This window comes from Nyctibius grandis, chromosome 2, assembly GCF_013368605.1.
Source record: "Nyctibius grandis isolate bNycGra1 chromosome 2, bNycGra1.pri, whole genome shotgun sequence".
Taxonomy (NCBI): domain Eukaryota; kingdom Metazoa; phylum Chordata; class Aves; order Nyctibiiformes; family Nyctibiidae; genus Nyctibius; species Nyctibius grandis.
The window spans coordinates 52788357-52811860 of NC_090659.1; the positions used below are offsets into that span (position 1 = coordinate 52788357).

At 41.7% G+C, this 23504-nt stretch overlaps 1 protein-coding gene across 7 annotated transcripts in view; it reads left to right on the forward strand.

Annotated features, from left to right (window-relative positions):
* Positions 1 to 23504, forward strand: part of MAP4K4 (mitogen-activated protein kinase kinase kinase kinase 4) — a 173099-nt gene that overhangs the window by 111845 nt on the left and 37750 nt on the right. For all 7 annotated transcript variants that reach the window (XM_068425227.1, XM_068425229.1, XM_068425231.1 and 4 more), the window contains exons 4-12: positions 2332 to 2457; positions 3260 to 3370; positions 6258 to 6348; positions 7897 to 8027; positions 10328 to 10382; positions 13196 to 13274; positions 15401 to 15576; positions 16264 to 16336; positions 16806 to 17016. In XM_068425227.1, coding sequence (XP_068281328.1) covers positions 2332 to 2457; positions 3260 to 3370; positions 6258 to 6348; positions 7897 to 8027; positions 10328 to 10382; positions 13196 to 13274; positions 15401 to 15576; positions 16264 to 16336; positions 16806 to 17016 — 1053 coding nt within the window. The remainder of the gene's footprint in view (positions 1 to 2331; positions 2458 to 3259; positions 3371 to 6257; positions 6349 to 7896; positions 8028 to 10327; positions 10383 to 13195; positions 13275 to 15400; positions 15577 to 16263; positions 16337 to 16805; positions 17017 to 23504) is intronic.

Below are 23504 nucleotides of genomic sequence, written 5' to 3' on the forward strand. Positions count from 1 at the left end.
CTGGATTGAACTGTAGGTGAGATGCTATTTGTATTGTGGACAAATGCCCAATGACAGCTGAAATAGGACTTTAGGACCATTATTAGCCTTAGTAAAGGTTGTTGCTTGGGGTTGCTGCAGGCCATTGAGCAGGTGCTTTGACACAGCCACGAGGAAAAACTGAAAGAGCAGTAACTGCCTGCAGTCTGCTGGGTCTGTGCGTGCCTTTTTTTTGTTGTTGTTTGTTCTTTGGGTTTTTTGGGGGGATTTTTTTAATTATTTTATTTTTCAGAAATAGATCCTGTCTAAGCATTGTCATTTTGGCTGTTGTTACAATAGATAAACATGAACAACCTTTAGGACATCCTGCCCATTGTATTGTAAAAGCTATCGTGTTCATGTGCTGAGGGTAGGAAATAATTTTAATGTAAAAAGTCAGTACAAAATAGCAGTTTAATCCAATTATGCATATTAACCTATCAACGATCAAGTCCCAAAGTATTAAATTTAACAAAGCTCCTATTACAGTTTTTCTGCCTAAATTAAAAGTTCGGTGTGTTAGTTTCTAGTATAAGCATGTATTTTTCTCCCCCCCCCTTTTTTTTTTCATATGATCTAAATAAATAAAAAAAACACACAACAGCAAGGACAACAAAAGCAGCTGGGGAAGCATCGAGTTAGCTTTTGACTCAAAAAGCTGTTCTGATAACCCTTTCTCCCAGGGCTGCTGTTCACTGGGAGCTGTGATTTACAATTATTTTACTATTTTGTTCAGTGTTTCAGAAATACACAGTATTTTGCTTTAAAGATGTGGCATAAGAAGATTTAAGAATAGTTTATCCCTGGTGCATTTTGGGAGTTCTCTCATAATATTTTATGAGGAAGCACTGCATCCCACTACTAGTGTATTTGAAATAATTGTTTGCTTTGTAGCACAGGGTGGTTTCTTTTCCTAAAGCCATGCGTACCAGTGTGTATAAATAGTTAACGTGTACTTAGTATTAACATCTGCATGTATCGTGAATAGGATATTTGATTGCTAGCGAGGTACAAATTGCCAGGAAGTTTAAGGCTTAAAATTTTCTCATGTAATCAGCTTTGACATTACAGGATAATCAAAATATGTGCTACTGTTTCCATCAGCCAGCCACCCTAGGGAACAGAGGTTTCAGTTTCTTCCTGGAATCAATTTAAGGTAGACATTTTCTCTCTGGAGATCTAAGGCTCGAAAGTTGTGGAGCGAATGGAGACTGTGCCTAAAGGGGTGAATCAGCTGCTTTTTCACTCGTTGCCTTGAGAGGTGCTAGATGAGGGCTCCCACCATCGAGGTGTGGTATAAGAGAGAGCTGGGGAAGTGCACGGGTGGTGAGATGGTGTCTGCTTCTTCTTCTCCTGTATCTGCTGGCTGCCTGCTCAGACATCACCTCAAAGCATGCATGGAGTCTTTCGTGCAACGCGTCCCACCGTCACTTCAAAAGCGAATTGTGAGTGGTTTTAAGGAGTTGTTGCATAGCATTACCCATTTCAGGTCTTTGAAGGGACCACCTCCCTTCACCTGAGCTGCTCTCTGCTTGGCACCCCACTGAGGCGGGGGAGCCAGGGGAAATCCTTCCTCCACCTTTGTGTCCCAGCATCCTGTTTACTGCCCAGGCTCCCGGCCCTCTCTTCCTGATGCACTTGCTCTTCCTCCGTGGAGGCAGATGGAGGAGGAGGAAACTTGTGCACGAGCCGAACGCTTTGTCCACGAAGTGAGGGGAATTCCTGATCTCCACCTCTGCTTTCCTGGCCAGCCCCATGCTGGCACTGAGGTGGGACCCTGTGGTCCCCACCATGGGAGGACCCACCTCGAAGGGCCTGCTTCGGCAGCCGGCTGTGCTGAGCCGCCGTCTGGCATTTAAATAGAACTGGTTGCAATTTTCAAAATTAAAGGAAAGAAAATGAGGAAGATGGAAATAATACTCCTCTGTCATAAATTCACAGATTTTTCCAGTTTTCTAGTTCTCTGGGTTATGTAGAATAAAAGCCTGCTAGCTATGTATTTGCTTAAGGTATTACAAGCGTAGGGTTTTTAAACAGATCCTGTTTAAAACATGGAGCAGGATGTCCTGCTCCATCATTGGACGAAGTCCAGTGCATCCTTCATTCACTTTTTTGTGTTACTGAAAAGTTGGGAAAGGTCTGATTTAGACCATCTCAATAAACAGAATTTTGATGGCATGAACATAGGATGTGTTTACTGAGCATGATGCTGGTATAAATTGAACTTTAAAAAAATCTACTTATGTGAAAGAGAGGAGGAAATAAATAACGCACATGGTGTATTAAATATATGTTTTGGTTTTTTTTCCAAAGGATGAAGAAGAAGAAATCAAACTGGAGATTAATATGCTAAAGAAATATTCTCATCATAGAAATATTGCAACTTATTATGGTGCTTTCATTAAGAAAAGTCCTCCAGGACATGACGACCAACTGTGGGTAAGCAGATATTTCTCAAGCATGTTCGTAAGTCTTTCCCTTTTGGATATAGTTTGAAGATGACAGAAATATCACATTATGGAAAGACAAACTAATAGAATTTGGTGCTTGCCTGAACAGATAGATAAGTGAATCATGTAAGCTAATCATGCATCCTTAAGAGGATGGCTGAACCAAGATTTGCTATTAGCAATGGATTTGCTCTTTAAGTAACATTTTTTCCCCCATTTCCCAGACGGATAGTAACATGTTTCACAGGAACAAGGCAGATGAGCTGAGCAGTAAGAATGCGTGGCTGTAAAAAGAAAGCTGCACTTGAGAATTGTACCCATTACATTTCTCATCCCACCTCATCTACACCCTCTAGAGGATTAAAGTTTGGGTTTGAAACAGCAGGGTACAGACATCAGTGCATGTTCTTCGGTAAATAAATGGGAGTTAAAGAATAAGATGTGTTGCAATGGTGTGATCAGTTTGATTCCTTCAGCAGTGGGTGTGCTCTTACTCCTGTTGCTGCTAATACGTTTTGCGTAGCTGAGCAAATCCAGATTCCCAGCATTAAATTACAGTGATTAAATCAGTCCTTGAAAAGGTGGTAACTAATGTGAGACATATTCCATATATGTCTGACACATTGGAGATGTTTGGTTTGAATCCATTTTCCAGGCAGAGATGTAAAATAAATGATATTCTCTGCTTCACGAGGGTTTTCCAAATCAGTGCTGCAACCTGATTATTTTGCTTCCCTAGACAGCTGGGAACTGTGTTTAATGTTGGTCGTATGCTGATATTTGTTTTGCAGCTTGTTATGGAGTTTTGTGGAGCCGGCTCTATCACAGACCTTGTGAAGAACACAAAAGGGAATACTTTAAAAGAAGACTGGATAGCATATATCTCCAGAGAGATTCTCCGGGTAAGGGAAATAGTCTGCTCCACTTGAAAACACAGAAGCAGTCTTACAGAGATGTAGCCTAGCTTGAGGTTCTGCAAGAAGCTGTTTGTGATCAGTCCTGTTAGCCATGTCATTACTTGGAGAGTGCGTAGGAGCAGATAGATGTCTGCTCCACATCATTTAACTCGGTGTGAGTTGTACTGTATGGTAACAGCAGCCTTGCAGAAAACAGCAATTTTTAGTCATGAGAAGCCAGTGGAAGAATCAGTGACCTTACCTATTGTAGAAGCTGACAAACAATGTCCCTAAGACACTGTTGTTGAGAAGCCTGAGGTTGTAACAGTGTCGTAACACAATTGCTTGCGGAATGGACTTTTCCAAATGCGCTTGCAACTGTTTTTCTCTGCTCCTAGTCAAGTCTGTGGAGGAAGGGAGTTGTTGGCTCAGGCCAGCAGTCAGGACTTCTGTGCTGCGATGTGCTTGCATATTGTGTATTCCTGCAGTCTGTGTAGAGCAAGCAGCTACGTCATGTGGCTGTGCACTGTAGAGTGCTAGCAGATGGTGCTGCAAAAGTTTCTCAGGAAGAGGGATGCCGCTTACCAGTTTTTCTAAAACTGAAGCTTTAACTAATTACTCTTTGTATTTAATTTCCAGTTGGTATAATTTAAATGCTTTTTGAATTGGCATTTGTTTGCTGCACTAAGTAGATCTGGTATGGTTTTCCTCGTGCTTCTTTGTGAAACAAATTGCCTCCTACCCATCCCACTACACAGTATGTTTGTTCAGTTGCCTCATCATAAATGAAGTTCTGAAGGGCTTTATGTTAAAGGAAACCACTGCTGGCTCTTGCAGAAATCAGTGCTGCTGTTGTCTGTGTTACGCGTTTGCTCTGCCTTGGCAATTTTTAAGATGGTGAGGGACGGAGACATACGATTCTGGTCTCTTGCTCTAATTCCAAATGTTAGGAGAGAGTCTGGCTGCTGGCACTTGGGCTGGCACATTTTAAGTTGTTTACAGTGGAGAAGAAAAGTTGAATACCTACTGATGGTTGTATTTAAAATCAGATGGATAGCATGCTTTAATATGAGGAAAGCTAACTTCTGCAGGACTGATCTTATGCTTGATTTGAGAACTGTGTGACCTTGGAGGTATTGCATGCTGTGTTGCATTCATCCTAGGTTGTCCTTCAGTAAAATAGTCACTCTCGCAGAGAAGAGGAAAAAATTATTTACCTCAGAAAATAGTTAGGTGAAAGCTATTTTCTCATTCCTGTGAGAGATTTGCAAAAGGAGCCTTAATTGCTTGCTAGCAGGAACTGGAATATCTGGAAGAAAGGAATGCTAAATTCACATTTCTATGAGACATTGCAAAACCTGATTCGACACAGAGTTTGTCAGAGACAGAGGAGAGAGGTTGTGTAACAGAAAATTAAAATGAGCTAAAGTGCCAAAAATTGGTGCAGGTGGAGGCACACGTGAAGGTCGACCCAGTGGATCCCTGTGTGGTTGGAGGGGCCTGGGGATTGCAGGAGAATGGAGACGTGCCCCTCTGTCTCCTCCCAGCCCTTCGCAAACCCAAAATGTGTTTTTTCAGTAAGGTTAGATGGTACTCTGGAGAGAACAGACAATTATCTCTCTGGCTGGGTTGGCGTAGCAGAAGGCTTTAAAAAGTATCCTGTGTGAAGCTGTGGAAAAGCCTTCATTCTTGTGAAAAATAAGACCACGCTTAGCATTAACAGCCAGCAAAGGGTCTTGGAAACATCAGCCGTTCACTTGATTCACTTGTGACATGTGTGGGGAGGAGCTGTGGATGGTGGTTTTTTTTGTCATGTTCATTAACTGTTTTTAAAAAAGAAAATAGCCCAATGGTTATGTAGGCAAACTGATAAATGATCATTTAATGAACAACATGTGTTAGGAAATATTTCTGTACAGCAACCACTACTCTCTTAACCTCTTGCAGCTGTAAAGGTTCTATTTCTTTTATTTTTCATAAAACATTAAAAGCCTATGAGGGCAACACGAACAGGCAAGACGATCCCACCGGAGACTATAATTTTCCGAGCAGAGAGCTGAGGAGAAACCAAAATACAGGCAGTTGCTAAGAGGGTTGCCTGTTGTTCTCCCAATTACATTAGAGAGTAAAATGCAACATATGTCTTCCTCAGTCCTCCCTCCACATGGCTAACGCTTTAGGGCATGCGTCCAGGTGCTGTCTCAACAAAAAGCACCGTATGCCAGGAGGTTTTGTTTCCTTTGGAAAGTATAATGCTTGTGCTTTTTTTTTTTTTTTTTTTTTTGCTTTTGCATGTTTTTTTTTTTTCCTGAGGAACAATTATCTGGCTTCATATTTATGGAGGCTAGAGAAGAGAACCTCAGCTTCGCAGCAGAGCTTTTGTTTGTCTTCAGTCGTCCCTCGCCCTCAAACATAACTGCCAGTCCATCACCTTCCCACCCTCTTCTTGGGGGTGCATATACACATGCTGATGCTGCCTCCTTTCTCCCTCCACCTGCCTTCCCCGGACTAAATTCTGGGTGACCCTGTGTATGTCAGATGTCAGTGACGTACACTGATGCAGATGTCATTTACAGTGTCATTGCACGGAGACTTTCTGGGAGCTAAACTTTCTTCACGCAACAGCCAAGAGGTGTTTGCACAGTGCAGATGTTGGGCTGTATTTAGGTACAGCGTATGCATGACCTGGGGCCTGTGTCTCTGCTCCATTACCAAAAGCTGTGTGGGCAGTGTGCTGCTACAAGGCTCCTGTGGGTCCCATTGCACCCAGCGCCGAGCAAGAGCCAGAGACCCAGTGCTATGGGCTTTGGGGATGCTGGGTACAAGTGGTCTGTTGCTAAGCCAAGAGCCCAACTCTGAATATGCTCTCCTTCCTCTCCTCTTCTTAATGCAGGGGTTGGCACACCTTCATGCCCATCATGTGATCCACAGGGATATCAAAGGGCAAAATGTGTTGTTAACAGAGAACGCAGAAGTGAAACTCGGTAAGTAGGTGCGCACGTCCACTTCCTCATTCATTCAGCCTGTGGTTTTCTGATGTTCCCAAACTGATTTTATCCTCTGAGAGCCCTGATGCATGTTCTCTAGCGTGTGCACTCTGTCACTGCTCCCGTGTGAATCGAGGCCTTGCACATATTTCCTTTTGCTTCGAGAGGATGGCATGCATTTTGTTGGAAGATGTTGGCTTTCATGCCGGAATCGGTGAGGGCAGCATTTTGTGTATTGGAATACCAATAGCCACGTGTGACTTGGGTTCGTTCTGATTCACTTTAGTCTGGACTCAGGAAGTGATGGGAATCACTCTTTTATTTGGCTTTAATTAAAACAGCACCTGCTGTGCGTGTTCTGGACACAAAAATACGATCTGGATGGCACTCTCAAGGGAGCTGTGGCATCAAGTTTGAAACGCAGTTCCAGCTCTGGCGTGCCTGCCAAAAACCATGCTCATCCCTGGCCTCTTCTCTCCATTCCAAGTGGACAGACTCTTTTTTCCCTTCTCTCTAATCTGTCTCTTCCAGTTATCACACACTTTAACCTTCTGTGCTTGTATCACGCTACATTCGCCACCTATTTTTGGTTAAATATAGAGGCATGCTGAAGCCCTCCCACCCAGCCCACATCCCTTCTGTTTTGCATTACACCTTCCTGCAGCACGAGGCACGGGAAGATGTCCCGGCTGCTGGAGGAGGAAGCTCTTTGGGAGAGCATTTCTCCTTTTGGTCTGAAGTGGAGCACGGTAGCTACCAAAACGTTGCTCCCACCGAGCTCATCTTGTCAGCGTCGCTCAGGTGATGGATGCAGTGGAGCTGACGCAGCCCTCCTAGCGCAGATGTAGTTACTGGTATAGAAAGGCATATATCACTGTTGTCTTGAGCAGGGGTGTTTTCTTCCCCTTGAGGAGGGAAGAAAACACCCCTGTAATGTAATTGCCCTGTAATAAAATAGGCATCTCTTTTGCAACCTGTGTGTGTGCACGCTCAAAGTTAGCACCTCTTGAACAATCCTCATCTTTTGCTCCTATTGACACATCTGCTCTCTGCATTAGAGCAGAGAGCAATTTGCTGAGCAACAGATTATTTTTGCAGTTCGATTTCAGAGCAGAAAAAGTGGCCAGCTGAAAAGGAGACGTGTTCACGTGTGTGGTTTTTCCATAGCGTGAGAGGTACCTTTGGGAAGCAGCTGCCTCTATATAGGCAAAGGTGCTTGGCTTCACCATTTGGGAAAGGGATAGCCCTTCCTTAGCCTCCCAGGCAGTATTTTTGCCACTGTACGGTCCCTTCTATACAGGCAGGCCGGTGAGAGGTGCAGGAGAGGTGCTGGTACGCTGCCATGTCTCTTGACACTTGTGGCCCAAGCACGTTGCATGTGAAGCACGAGGGCTTGGCTGCCTCAATATTAATCATCATATTTCTCCTCAGCACGGTCCTCGCACGTGGAACATCCACAGGGTTTTATTTCCAAATAACCTTACAGAAGTCATCACTGCATTATTTTTCCCCTCTTATTTTATTTTACTCTTTTCCCACCCACAGTGGATTTTGGTGTGAGCGCTCAGCTGGACAGGACAGTTGGCAGGAGAAACACTTTTATTGGAACTCCGTACTGGATGGCTCCAGAAGTTATTGCCTGTGATGAAAATCCAGATGCTACGTATGATTACAGAGTAAGAGAGTCCTATTCATAGAAAAAAAAACACCCCAACATACAAAGACCCTATACTTGCATGAAAGATGGCAGTTTTTGAGACTTCTTATGCTTTGTAGGAGTAATATTATTTTGTGTAGGTATATTCTTATTACAGGAGTACAAGGTACGGGTCACTGCCAAATTGTGACCTTTAACAGTCACCGTTACTTGTATTATCATAGCTTTGAGACATAAGGAGTAGGACTGCAGTGTGCTGTAGGTGCTTGGAGAAGGAAAAAATGAGTTTAACTGGAAACGCTCGTGTTCTCAATTTGTATAATGATTATACTTTAAATTGTGTTAGACTATGTCCCAGTTATTGTAACAACCTAGAACAATGCATTTTAGGTGTTGCCTTAAATAGAACCACCGTCTGGAGAGCCAGTGAGGTACAGAAGGAGCTCTTTAAACCTTGCATATTCCTGGTTTCAAGATACAAATACATGTTGATAAAAACTTAGTCATCACAACATTTCTCAACAAAGATCATTTTTTACATAGTTTGCTCCAAACCAAAGATTTAATTACTCCAAAACCTTAATTGGCTTGATGGTATTTGCACTGCCCTTCAGAATATTATGTATATGTATTTAAAGTTGAATTTCTCTAGTGAAAGCATCCTGTAATCTTAAAAGTTCTTCTCAGCTTATTTTTAATGAAAGCACAAGGAAATAAAAAATGTGAAAATGTGTTTTTTAAAAAATCTTCACTTAGACTAATGCAGTTGTTTCAACTTTTAACCAAGAAGGGTAACAAAGATATCAGAAAGCCTGTAATTAGGGCCTTGCAATGAATTTTAGAGCTGAATAACAATTATATCAATTTGCTGAGACTGATAGTGGTATTAGCTATCAGTATGTTTGTGTATGTCTGAATCTATTTTAAAAACCCAGATTATTTGAATTGGTGTTCTTGTACCTTTTGACTAAGGTTGATCAGATTGATCCTATTTCTCTGGATTCAATAGCTTTTTACGTTTATCAGCTCACTGTACTAAAGACAATACCTTATATCTTTGCAGATGGAGCTATTAGGAAGGAAGGGTGGCTATTAAATAATCTAATAAAGGAGAAAAACTCTCTGCAATATTTGTCAGTGCAGTAGCAATGTGAAAAGTAACTCCTCCTGCCTCTAAAAACACCTGTTTATTGTTCCTGGTAAAGCCTTTAGGGCTTTCTCCCCTCAAAAATTAATGGTTGAAAGATTTTGTAAGATGAGGCTGTGCAGTTTAGCTTAAATGGCCGGATTGGACCAAGAGAAAAGATTGCCTCACTGGGTCTGAAAATGCGATCATTAGAAATGCTTCTCTGCTTGTAGTACAAGAAGAGCTTATTTGCTCATTAGTTTTGACTAATTTTTAAAAAGTCATTATTGTGGCCAGAAATGAAGACTGCTTTGCTCAAGAACAGCTCTCTTTCAGCAGCCTCCTCCAGTGTTTTGCCCCTTTAAGCTGTGGCAGTCTCTGGAGTTGGTTCCTCACCAGGACTCATCCAGCTCTTGCCTGTGGTTGACCCTCCTGGCTCTCGCTCAGGATCACCCTAGTCAGGGACACTGGCCAGAGGTGGTACCTTGAAAGGCTCACACTGGAGGACTCTTGTTCTGTAACATTTTAAGCAAAGCTGAGATGGTAGGGAAGGAGCGTTTGTTTTGGCTCCGAGCAACGTGTCCAACAGAAGCTTCTTGCAATTTTAGCAGCGATGGCTGTTCCCCTGTGTAAAGCTGTTGTTTGGTTATTGGGACTAGAAAAAGTTCAGGACTGGGTGTATTCCACTAATCTGTATTTGTTTATTTGCTGGTTTAGACACTGAAAAAGACCTTCCAGGTTTTGGGTTTTTTGCCCTGCGGTCTTTATAGTCTTTTTGTTTTTCTCCATCTTTTGTTTGGGGGAGTGGGTGCAGTGTTTTCTGTGAATCTACTATAGGGAAATGTTCAATCCTTTGTACACAAGGGAATATTGAAAATTCTGTTGTTTCATAGACTTATATTTTGGGCAGATGTATTTTTCATTGTCATAATGTGAATATATTTGTATGTGTTATTAGAAAAGGTCTTTGCATACTCCATATGAATACATGCATACATTTGTGCATCTATATATGTATTATATGATGAGTAGGAATTTATGATACTGTTACAAGAAAAAAGTAGCTTATATTATTTAAATAGCCATGGTATTTGGTTTCAGTCTCACCTACAGGGCCTCTGTAAATAGTACTCTCTTACTGTCTGAATGGGTAAATCCACCTACTAACATATGGTCTCTCTCTTTTTATGCAGAGTGACCTTTGGTCATGCGGCATTACAGCCATAGAGATGGCAGAAGGAGCTCCCCGTAAGTGATACGTGTGCTTCTCCAGTGGGCTGATTAAGACTGAAAAGTATACTTGGGAGATGCTGGTTGTAATCTAAGCCTAGTTTTGAGGTTTCTGAAAGCATCCTCATGTTATTTCTGTTCTCTTTGGTTTTGCCTGCCCTATAAATATAAAATCCCATAAATAGCAACACTTTTGATAAAGATAGGATAGTGTTTAAGCACTACAGTGCAGACTGCAGTAATTTAATTTCTATAGCAGGAATATTTGGATGCTAATCGAGTGTCAGACTTCCTTCCTGTGGGTAGTATATTGTGTTTTGGAGTTGTGTCCCAATTTGTGTATGGCCCGGCCTGGATGCTGAAACCTCAGCTTAGGAGAGGGGGCAGTGGGGCCTCAAGAAAATCAACCTTAATGAAAAAAACATCTCACAATTGTTTCTGTGTTGGCTTTCCGTTGGTCTGGGTAATGCTAACTTTGCTTCTCCTTTTGTTTCCACTCATTGGTGGGTGGTGTTGATCTTCCTTAGCAGTGGCATAACTTAAACTGTAAATCTATCTTCAGCACAAAATATTGAACTTTGCCCTTGTTTAGCCTGCACCCGGGGCTAAACAATAACAGTTTTTCTCTCACCCAATGCCGCTTCCCCAACCAAGGAAGCAAATTGGGAAAAAGAGGGAGATTCGTGGGTTAAAAGAAACCAATATCAAGGATAACACAAAACACACAAAAGTATACTTAGCTACAGAGTTGAAGCAGGTTGTTCCAGGAATACTAATTGTTGTGAATGAGGAAAAGGGAGGCCAGAAGAGAGGAGAGCAAAAAGAGCCCCACCTCTCCTTAGCAAGCCCTCCCTTTTATAGTGAATGTGAGGTTAATGATATAGAATACACCTGTGGGCCAGCCTGGGTCAGCTGCCCTGGGTTTAACTGCTAATGGCCTTGATTACCATGTCTGGCCACAAACTGAAACAAAATCCCAGTGAAACCAGAATAAACTTAATGCTCGCTGCTTGAGAATACTCATCAGTTGATACAAGTATTTTTGAGACAGAAACCTGGAAACCAAAAATGTGCAACTTTTTATAGCTTATTTTCCCCTCACATACTTATTCTTTCTGAATATCAAGGCAAACAGAAGATATATGTGAGAAAGACGGAAGGATTTAAAAAGAAAATAAGTTAGGCAAGATATTTTGGCTTTCAATGGTAATTTTTATGAAAATTCTTACTGAACGAGCAAGTATGCTTATCCTCAACCCCAACTGGAGCTCTGTATTTAAAAAATAACACCCTAAGGTACCTAAGAGTGAGTTAATTAATTTTTTTATGCATAAACAACCACCACACCATAGCTCAGCTTGAAACCTCTGTCTTTGAAATAATCATGTTGAAATGAAGTATTGATATTTTCCTAGCTATAAAATGGTCATTTCGTTATAGCTGCTGCTGATTTTTTTGTTGTTGTTAATGTAAAATTTATAAATCTAAGCACAATGCTTTTGTTTTGATTCATGTTTTAGGAGGTATAATGCTTTGGGTTTTTTTTTCTTTTTTGTTCTAATTGCACGTATGCATGAATGCCCATGTGAGAGCTGCTCCCAGGACACCTTAGCGAGTGCTGTATGAATAGTGTTGGAGCTACCACTTGACCTCCTTTTTGCTGTACCTTTTTGTTCAGTGCATTGAATTGCCGGGGTGGCTTTCAATTAAAAGCTGTGTCTGTGGGTTTTGTAAGCCTGTAATTGGACAATAATATTTTTTCATTTCCAAAACGAAGCAGAGCTTGGCCCCTCTTTGTGTAAAAGCACAAGAGGGGCATTTGAGAAGGAAGCAAAGATCCAACATAAATGCTGAACAGCTCTTGCCTTGGTCTGTCCTCTGGCATGTGGGCTCTGCCTCCTCCTCTGGCGGTGGCTGAAGAGTCCGTCTCTAAGCTTGGTTGTCTGATGAGGTCCACAGGCATCCAGGGGTCTTCTCTGCCAAGGTTGTGGCCCCTTATCTCTGTATCCAAAATCCTCTTCACATTAGTCTGTTTCTCTTGAATTTCTGCTGTGTGAAAAAGGTTACCTCTTCCTGAAGTGATCATTCAGGCCAAGACTGGTGGTACAAGAGGTCAAGTATAGGAAGATGGTAGAAACAGAGGATTTGCTTCTTGCATCCTTTCTTGAGCAGCTTCTCTCCCTGCTCCCTTGTTTCCCTGTGTTGGCTCTGCTGTGGTACGTTGCTCTGGAGGAGGAGGAAAGGCTGTCCTTAATGGACTCCCACTAAGTGTCCACTGAACCCAAGGGAACTTCTTTTGACAAAAGTCATGGGTTTGCATTTCAGGTCTGCAGGGAATCCTTTTTTGATACAGACCCTCCCGTGCTTCAAAACCATCGGGTCTTAGAATAGAGAAAAGCTCCAAGTCTGGAGAGTAAAAATGAGGTGTCCTGCCTTAATTGTCTGCATAATTAAGGAGAGCAGGGCAGGTGGAATGAAGTTTTTATAAAATGGTAACTGTGTCATTCTTCCCTTCTCCCAGTATTTTACTGACTGGAACATAAGTTAGATGACTTGGGGCTGGAGGAGGGCTGTGCACAGATGTTCCCATCATGCTGGAGTCTGAAGGTTAATACGTGCCTTGATCTTTTTCTCTTTTTGGGGCTATCCTTGGCACACTGACCTGTGGAGTTGTTGTCATTTAGGGCTAATTTCATTTAGTTGTGTTGCTGTCTGCATCTGCTGCATGTGTAGTCAGGATGGTGGGAATGGTTGTGGAAGCTGAAGCCATGGTATTGACAGAGAGCAGCTAAGCTGTATGTTTCTGTTTGGTTTTGTTTTCTTTCCTTCAGCACTTTGTGACATGCATCCCATGAGGGCACTCTTTCTGATACCCAGGAACCCTCCCCCACGGTTAAAATCCAAGAAATGGTACGTATTAGTTATCTCTTGTTTGTAGCGTGATACTTTCTTGTGTCTCATCGCATGCTGTTTTGTTATCGCTTCCACAGAACTGTAAAGCAGTTTAAGTTAGCAAAAATCACTCTGTTGTTATCTTCTGTGCCACTGAATCAAAGCATGAAAGAAAAAGCGTGTTGTTTATTTAGTTCTGTTTGTCCCAGAGAAATTTTATCTCAAATTACGTGAAAATAAAAACGGACCTTTTGTTCTTGACAGAGCAGCGTCTGTATTAAGGTGACAAATGGATACATATTTTAAAAAATAAATTACCGGCAGAGCTCTTAATATGCAGTATGTTTTCTCAGATGTGTTGTAATACAGAAACAGAACAGTACCGTAGCATTCTAGTTGCTAAGTTGAAAGGAGCTATTAAAACTAATGAAGGCTTTTACTATAATTATTGTAAACTATTGGAATTGAGTGTGCACTTCTTGCCAGCTGAGAAGAATCCATTAGTATTGGAGGATTTCCTCCCAGTTACTGGTTACAATTGGCACATATGAAACAAAAATACTCACTAGAAAGAGGTTTTGTATAGATTGAATGTGATCACAGGATGCTGTGATCCTGTCAAAATAATGAAGTGATTTGACTGCCTATTCAATATCAACATAATACAAACTTGACTTGCTTGCTGGGCTTGGTCTTTGCCTGGATTGACTCTCCCTCTCTCGTACTTGCTTTCTGCATATGTTAAAGGAATAGAGATGCATATACGGTATTTGCATAAGCCTTTCATTAACCTTTTTATTTAGAATAATATCACTTAAGGAGTGAGGAATAAAAAAAAAACCACAAGGTTACCTTGAATTCAGCCTCTTAGATTACGTGAAGCGATGGATGGAAACCGTTGGTTTTACACTTAACCATGTAGCGGAGGTGATTGCCACCCAAGCATGGGAGCAGGCTGAGAGCACCTAGCAATCAAAAAGGGACTCTGGCCAAAGCCAGAGCTGCTGTGACTCAACTGTTTTCGTAGTGTGCTCAGTGGCAGGTTATGACAAAATAGGCCAAATGATGAAAAATGCAGTTTTGAGTATTTCCATTATTGGCATTTGCATGGCAGCTTGTTTGGTGGTTTGTGTCTGGAGAGATCATAGAATTATAGAATGGTTTGGGTTGGAAGGGACCTTAAAGATCATCTAGTTCCAACCCCCCTGCCATGGACAGAGACACCTTTCCACTGGACCAGATTGCTCAAAGCCCCATCCAACCTGGCCTTGAACACGGACAGGGAGGGGGCATCCACAGCCTGTCTGGGCAACCTGTTCCAGTGTCTCACCACCCTCACAGTAAGAGAGGTTCTCTTTCAAGAGTTCAAATGAAGTGCAAATTTAGGAGGGCGGCGCTCCAGCTTAGCTAACTCCCATACCCTGTCACTTTATGTGGCGTGCAGGAGGAGCTCAGTTCAGTTCATGCCCTTAAATTGCATCGATGAGAATTTGACCCCAAGTGCCTGTGTTGAACAGACCACACTGTTCGACGCCCACCTATTGTTCTACAAGGGTTTTTTTGTGTGCGTCTCTTCAGGTAAAAGATAAAATAATCTTAAATTCTCGCAGACCTGTCTCAGTAAGCCCAGGTGTGTACAAAAGCAGCATGGTGCTGCTTGTGTCAGGGGAATGTTGGCCACAGTTCTTGCGGCTTTCAGTACGGCTGTTCTGAAGCAGACGTGCCCTTAGATAGCATGGGCAGGTGGAGACACACCAGAGCTGCCCTGCCTGTGCTCCAAGCAAGCTGGATGCTACCCAGCTCTGGTCCAGAAGTAGCAGAGCTGGGTTTGCATGATTTGCCTTCACTAATAGATCCTGCCTTTCAGGGCAATTATGCCTGTGAGAGAGGGCATGTTACTATGAGGCTGTGCCTAGGCACTGCCAGTATGTTGCCCTGTGCCCATCCAGCCCAGTGCTCAGCTGGAGCACACTCAGCTCTGTTCAGGAGGCACACTTGCAGACAGCACTTGTACCATCCTCTGGGATGTGGTGCTCTCTGAGGAAAGGAATTAGACTTTGAGGAAGACCAGAAAAAATGTTTGAGCTGAGTTTTACCTGTGATCTTGGTTTGGTTTGTTTTTTTTTCCCTCCCTGCTTTCACAGGTCAAAGAAGTTTTTCAGCTTTATAGAAGGTTGCCTAGTGAAGAATTACATGCAGCGACCTTCTACAGAGCAACTTTTGAAACATCCCTTTATACGTGACCAACCAAATGAAAGACAAGTCCGAATCCAGCTTAAGGACCATATAGACAGGACCAGGAAGAAGAGAGGAGAGAAAGGTATGCAGCTTCTGAAAATCAAGTATTGCAGCTTGTTAAAAATACATATTTTTGTCCTGCTTTGCATTCTAAATCCCAACCCCTAGAAAAGCTCCAAACAATTGAAACCCTTGAAAGGTTCCTTTTTAATTTGTATTTTGACTGTCAGCAGGCTTTTAGGTTTTGTTCTGTCCTCTACAGAGAAAGTATCAATTTCAAGTGTCTTATTTTCAGATAAGTTAAGTTTGTGCACTTCTGGGCCACTGCCTCTTCCATACAAGCATTAAACAGTATTTAGGAGGATATTGGCATATATGCCTTTCCCTTTTTTGGTCTGTGGCAGGTTCATTCCTGGAATGGTGCTGTAAATCAGACTCACAGGAAATAACCCATCACAAGAGCTATGAAGCAAATGTCTCGGGCAGCCTTTTCTCTTTACTTAGGCGGTGCCGAGGTTCTCCAGGTGTTTTATCTTACGTATAAAACCTGGTGTTGTTCAGAGAGTTTGCTGAAAGTCTGCTGCAAAGCACTGTGCTGCTTTACAAGTGTGGGAAGATGGGCTTGTATATGTAGAATGAGTTCTAGGGTCTGCGATAGATCTTCTCACTGAAGGGGGTAGGAACCAGTTCACTGAGGCGCTACTGCAACTCCCCACTGCCCTAAAATTAAAGTTAAGCACTATCTAGGCCTTTGTTTCTTTCCCATTAGATGAGACGGAGTATGAATATAGTGGAAGTGAGGAAGAAGAGGAGGAAGTGCCTGAACAAGAAGGAGAGCCCAGGTAATGATTGTTTTGGGGAGGGCTCTGGGCAGTCTGTGCCAAGTAAGTCTAAAGGTCTGTGACTATAAATCAGGAGCACGCTAAATTTCTGTCTCTTATTAAGTGTACGCACAAGCCACACAAACCACCCAAAGGGTTTGAATACCTATTCTGGGACTGCTAAAGGTTTTAAAGCTCCCCCTCATACGGTTTAGATCTAGCAAGCTCTGGGTGGGGGGAGATTTATGACAAATATGATTGGTCAGGGGTTCCACAATGTCAGAGTTGGTCCTTATTTTGCTCGGCCTCATTTCACGCCTTCCACTGAGAGCACTTATTTGACATGCATCCAGTGTCTTCGCTCAGAAAGAAATGAGATTAAAATTTAACATCATGCTATATTTTATTAATGTTCCCCTGCTTTGGAAAAGGTATTTAATGGCCCATCAGGCTTTATTGTACAGGAGGCTTTAACTTCCTCTTGTTGCAGTTCCATTGTCAATGTGCCTGGAGAATCAACCCTCCGACGTGATTTCCTGAGACTACAACAGGAAAACAAGGAAAGGTCTGAGGCCTATCGGAGGCAGCAGCTGCTGCAGGAGCAGCAGCTCCGCGAGCAGGAGGAGTACAAGAGGCAACTGCTGGCAGAGAGGCAGAAGCGCATCGAGCAGCAGAAGGAGCAAAGGAGGCGGCTAGAAGAGGTAGAGGCAGGAGGCTGGACCTCAGGGGGGGTAAAAAAGCCCCTCTTCCGCTTGCATTTCCCATTCCTGCACCCGTTTAAAAAGAGTTCCCTGGAGCCCCAGCACATCTCAGGAAAGAAAACAACATTGCAAATCCACTGGCAAACATAGAGCAAAGCACTTAAATCCATGTCTGGCTCCTTGAATATGAGCCATCTTCCAAAGCGTTTGAATATCCAGCAGCTCCTATAGAGGCAAGAGGAGCCAAAGCTGGGTTGTTTAAAGGTATTTGATGGGAGGTTATGTCTTGGTCTCTGTTCCAAAGAAGAGGCAACATGTCTAGACTTTAGGTAGCTGTGGAGAAGGGGAGACATTAATTATTCCCAGATGGATTTTTTTTCTCAGGATTACTTTTTCTGGGGCCATGACATGCTTCAAGTTTCCCTTTAAAGCTTTCTCAAACATCTGTGTTTGGCACTCATTCATGGTAGGTAGAAGCCTATTTTTTAATGTTTTACGCTCTCATGCATAGTATCATGATGACTAAAAGCCACGTAGATTTATGAATATGATTTATAAATCAGTGTCAAAATTATAATTCTGCAAAAACTACAAATACGTAAATCATACTTTTGTGATAAGTATGCAATTTGCATACACTACCTGAAGATAAAAGAAAATGAATGTACATGTACAATATTGTTCTGTCATACTTTTCACCTCCTAAGATCTCATGTACATTTGTATATATGTAGATGGAATATGCAGTGTGAGCTTCAAAGGTAGGAGTATTTCAAAACAGTTCTTCAGGCCAGAGCTGGGTATGACACAGAGCTGGAGTGAAACCAATCCTCTGGATCCTCAGGAAGTGCAGGGTCAAATTCCAGTCGTCCTTAAATGACCTCTTGCTTGAATCGCTGTTTCAACTGTTCGCTTAGCAATGATGGAAAAACTACACCCAGTCTGGTTTTCCAAATCCTGGTAATGTTTAACGAGGACGCAACCAGGACCAAATGTTGATTTGTATCCAGTGACGTGTTTACATAATAAATAATACAAAATTTCAAATAGCTTTCCAAGTCACATTATGCTCCTTATCTCTCTTATTCAATGTGCAAGTGAGTTTAATGCTGCTATAAGGAGGGATTAGTAGCAAAGGCTCAGCCACACATGAAGCCAGGAGGAGGGACAAGGGGGAGGCATATAAACTCCATTTGTCTTCTGTTTCTTCCCCACCCTTCTGAGATCGCCAATATAAACATCGTAGCTCTTCCAACTGTTTTTAGACTCTGACTCTAGTGATTTTGTTGGAGGAACAGATAAAAAAAAGAGGCTAGGAAAATATGAACATAAAATATTTTATTGATATTGTCAAAGGTAGGCAGAAGTTGAGATACTGCTTAGCCTCTAAAATTTTTCTTGGTGTAGTAGTTGATGAGTTCTTTTAAATGCCTCTTTAATCTCTAAGGTTCTGCAGGCAGTACTTTTTTGGCAAAGAAGGGGGTTACGATTAAATTATCTAGGTCATTTAACTTTAGTAATCAGTGCAACCCTTAAAACCTGGAATTTCTTTTCAAAATAAAGGAGATGCTGCTGCTAGTAATGGAAACAAAGCAACACACCTCTTTGCTGCACAGGGTTGAACTTTTTGGGGATGTTGCAGGAATCATCATTTAATGAGCAATTAAAAAGAAAAGGCAGCTACCTGAAACTTATCAGTCCTGCTTTTTAAAATACAAAATAGAACTGAACTTCAGCAGCCACAAGACGGCATGTAATGTAAGTTGATGTATTAATGAATAAGGTTACACAGTAAACCATGTAAAGTTTGTAAGAGGAAAGCTTTTACCTTTTATTGAGTCTATAATCTCAGCCTGGTTTCCTTAGAAACATAAATATGAATGGTGAGTTGTGAAGTTTTCCTTTTACAGGTGATGGGGCAGGCATATTGTTCTTAAAATGAATTTTAAAGAAGGTTCACATTGAGTTTTCATAAAAACCCACTTAGTTTGTTGGATCTTGTGTTGGAAAAATGTATGATCCCAAGTGATTTTTAACAAAACAACAGCCAAAACAAGCTCTTTACGATGGGGGAAGGGTGATAGACACATACTTAGATAAAAATCAGTGTTGTGACACAATTGAAGGCCAAAATATTGAAATGTTGTCACTTTGTCCTTAACTCACCCCCCTGTTTTGATGAAGCCAGTAAACAATGAAAAACTTGGTAATGTGAGTTAAGATTAGTGTCAGGCATTGAATCTCTGGGCTTCTGTTAGTTTGTTGACATTTTTACCAAGCCTTGCTTTCTTGTAATTTTTCCTTGTGTAGAGTAAGTGTGTGTTTGGGTATACCTGTTTGACATTCTTTGGGAAGAATTCTATGCATTAGATAATGTCCCTGGACAAGTTGCTTATACTTCCCCCCTTCTCCCCCCTCAGCTTCCTAAATTAAAAATGAGGGCTTGTTCTTACAATGCTGGCACAGAGCCTAGACAGTTTTGACCGAGACTGTAACAGGAACAGTGTTTAGGACATCTGCCAAAAACTGGTAATTCTCAGCAGTATTAGAGAAAAGATTACTTTTTAAAAGGCATATAGGTGACTTCTAAAACTTGTTGCAGGAACCTTATAATTTGTGTATTAGTTAGGAGGTGGAAATGGTATGTGGTCAAAGTGCAGAAAATTACGTAAAACATTTTGGGAAGGGGATTGCTTGTCCTTTCTCCCACCCTCCCTTTAAAAAAATCGTATAAAGATTAGTGACATAAATATCAGCTATATGTCATAGAAGTGTTTAGATGGTTAAAACAAGAAATCTGAGCTGTTCCAGGCTGTTCTAACATGGGTCTATGTTTCTGTTCAGCAATGTGGAGACACCAGTGCTCAGTGTGACGGGTATGGAAAGGCATTTGACTTTGTACTTTGCAAAACTGAGTCTGATTTGGGAAATTCAGAATTAACTGTGGTGGAATCCCATTCTGTGTGGACCTCCACGGTTCAGGATAACTTCATTAAATGATGTCTCTGTCCCTGGTTATGAGAACCTAAGATGGATGTTTTTGAAGTGGTAGGTTACAGCTCCGTTGGCAAGTAGTACAGTCCAGTAGAAGCAGATTTGTGGAGCACAATAATTAAAGTGCTGAGGACCCGAAGACTTCACTCCATGTGTTTGAAGACAGGAGGAGTTCCTTTGGCTTAGCTGAGGTCTAGACTGCCTGCCTGCTTGTGGTTGGAGTGCATCTGCCTTTTTAATTTCATCCAAAAGGAGTGGTTGGCACTTCAAGACATCTTCAAAATATGAAACGAAACCTGGTAAGTGGAGCTGATTGGATGATTCACTTCAAAAGAGCACTCCTGATCTGAACCAAGATACTAATGTAGGTGTACCTGCAGGCGATTTTTGCCAGGGCTTTGTTTCTTTTACAGAAGGGGAGATTATTCGTATCTACTTAATTTGAATTGCTTGCAGTTTGGATTGGTACTGAATAAGAAATTCTACTTCTGCTTTGTCTCTAGTGTGGGCAAAGCAAAAGTCTCTTTGTTAATCTTTCCAGTCCTCTTCCTAAGCTGATACCAGGCTATCTAATCCTTTGTGAAAGAAATCATTAATATATGTATTTATCAACCTTCATCTCAATATAAGGGTAATAATATTTTATGAATATAAAATCAGAGGATCTGTATTTATCTTCAACATTTCACTGTATGAAGGAGATCCTGAATTCGTTGGTATACACCAACTGCATGTGTAGTTGCATTGCCCTCTCCTGGTAAATCATGCTGTACTGCATGGTCTTCCAGTTTGGAGATGTTGGGTACCATTATGAGATCTTCATTAATGCACTGGACAAGGAGGCAGAGTATTGACACTGTATTTTCTGTATTGGTTTTTTTTGTTGTTGGCGTAGTAAACGCCAATTTTGTGAAATGCAGAGATTTGAGGCAGTATGGGCTCTGTCAAAATTTTGTTTTGGCATCTCTGAAATTTCTTTGAAGAGTTCCTGCCATTAGCTTCTTGTTAACAGTTAGCTCCTTGAAAATAAGCTTTTCATCTGACGTGCAAGAAAGTTGGTAATACCATATCCAACTAAAGAAGATCTGGATATGCATCTATAATTTCAGGGAATCTAGATCTATATTTGCTCTCTATTGAGCATGTACCGGGACAGTGTTTTACATCAGACCTTTTTTGTAGTGTGTGGTAAGAATTATAATATCTGACAATCACACTTACTAAATTCAGAAGTTGAAGTTTTAGAAACAGAACACAGTGACCAGGGCTTTAGTGTGTCCTCGTGAAAGAGTTGCTACAGGCACTCAGGAAGGTGACCTTGTGCCGAGAGAAGGACGGTCGGAAGTCAGCTGAAGGGCTGCTTCTGAAGCCAGCTTGGGTCAAATACGGCTTGCCACCAACCAGCTTTGCTGTCGCTTTGACAAGATGTAGACTAGGACACGAAAGATGCTTGTCACTGTAGGTTTCCTTTCCCTGGGCTTGTTAAAAGTAAATTCCACTTTATTAGCAGCCAGGAGTTTGATGCTCAGGTTTCAAAGGCCACTGCAAAGGAAGCGAAACCTTTCTCTTACGGCTAGGGCTGGGAATAAGTGGGATTGTGCAGGGTGTTTCTGTGGGCTCTTGTGGTGCTGGGTGCCTCCCTTCCCATCCCCCTGGCGAGAGGCTGTGGCGGTGTCTGATGGGAAGGCAGAAGCAGTGTCAGGAAACCCCATCTCTCTGTGTACTTTGGCGAGTAGACAGTAGCACGTTTGTGCTTTGGAGATTTGACTTAAACGCACACTGGTGACAGAGAATCCTTTTTTTTTTTTTTTTTCTTCTTCTTTTGCTGGGTAACAAATATCTACTATCAGTGCTGAGCTACCAATCTGTCTTTTAACAGCTGATTTTGTTTATTTCATGATGCCATGGAAAATCAGCTTAGTCAGTTTGTAACTTATTTTTCTCATATTAAGTTCAGTTATTGATAATTATTGCTGAATACTTTCCCATTGATTCAAGAAGCGATTAATTTGTTTCATTCAAAAGACCTAAGCTCTGCCCATCTTCCTTGTAGCGAGAATGATGCCATCCCAAGATCTGCAATATATCTACTTAACAATGTCAACACAATATTGTTAGTCAGGCAGGCTTCATATGTTTAAGAAGTGTTTGAGTTGATAAATGTGCATATTAACCAGTCAGCAGTGTGCTGTTTCTTGTATCCTCAGGGCAACAGAATTATTGTACTTCACATCTTAGTTTTCTTAAACAAAGAGCCTGTCAGACTTCATTAGCCAAGAGGCACCTGAATATATTGACATAAATATAGAAATTATTTGACACAGATGTGTATATTCAGAAATAAAAGTGCCTACTTAATCCTTGTACAATGCTTAAAAAATGAAGGAGGGGAAGCAGTGAAACCTATGAAATGCACTGCGTGCCATAGCTGCCTTGCAGCACTTCTGCTATTTTTGTATCTACATTCATTGTAGAGAATGTAGATAGCTTGCTTAAGCAAGAGAGAAAAGGCTGGTGATGCATTTAGTTCAGAGAGGAGATGCAAGAGCAAGAAAGCTGTGTTTCTGAGAAGATATAGAAAATGCAGGGGAGAAAAGAGCTTATGTCTTGTGGCACGGGAAGGTGATAGTGAACCCAGGATGATGCTATGGACCAGGAAGGCAAGCATCATAGTTACAGAGTGGGTGTATTTGAACAGTGGTCTTCGAGAAAGTTGTGTATTTCCCAAAACTGCAGCTAGTTAAAGAGAATCGGAAAGCAGCCTGTTTTATTTAAGTACTACTAATTCTTAACCACCTTTTTTTTTTCCCCCAATGTTTCTTCTCCACTGTCATGTCGTATTGATTCCAGAAGCTGGAAAAGGCTGTTGAGCTTCCACTTACTTCATAGTCATGCAGGGTAATGTGCTGAGCAGAGAAAGCTTATCCTGTGAAGTAACACAGGGAATGTAGATTGGCCTTGCTTGTTCAGTTGAGCACAACTATGAACCATGCACCAGTAACCATGAATTTGTGAACCCAAATAAAAACTTAATCTGAGTGCTCTTCCAAGACTACTTGGAGTGCCTTAAGACTGGCAAATCTGTGGCAACTTTGCTTCAACAAAAACCTGGTGATAGTATTAACCTAAATGTGAAAAGGAATAGCCAATGTAGGTTTTCATTTTGTTCTTGGGATTAAATTTGATTGTGCTTTTTTGATTTAAATTTCTTCTATAATTTTTAGCATATTGTAGAAATCTGTAATGGAAGTAAATGTAGAGATATTCCCAACTGATGGTCAAACAGGAGACAGCTGGGTCTTTTGACGCTTAGGCAGTTGTGGGTGGCTGCCTGGGATTTCAAGGTAGGTGGAGTAACTGGATACTTCTGTAGACATGCAGGAAGAGTTGGTCACGACTGTATGGGCATTTAAAATGTCTCCTCTGAAGTCATACATAGTGCTCTATAGACAGAAATGAGTCAGTTCATGCTTTCTAGAGCTGTTTTCCAGGTT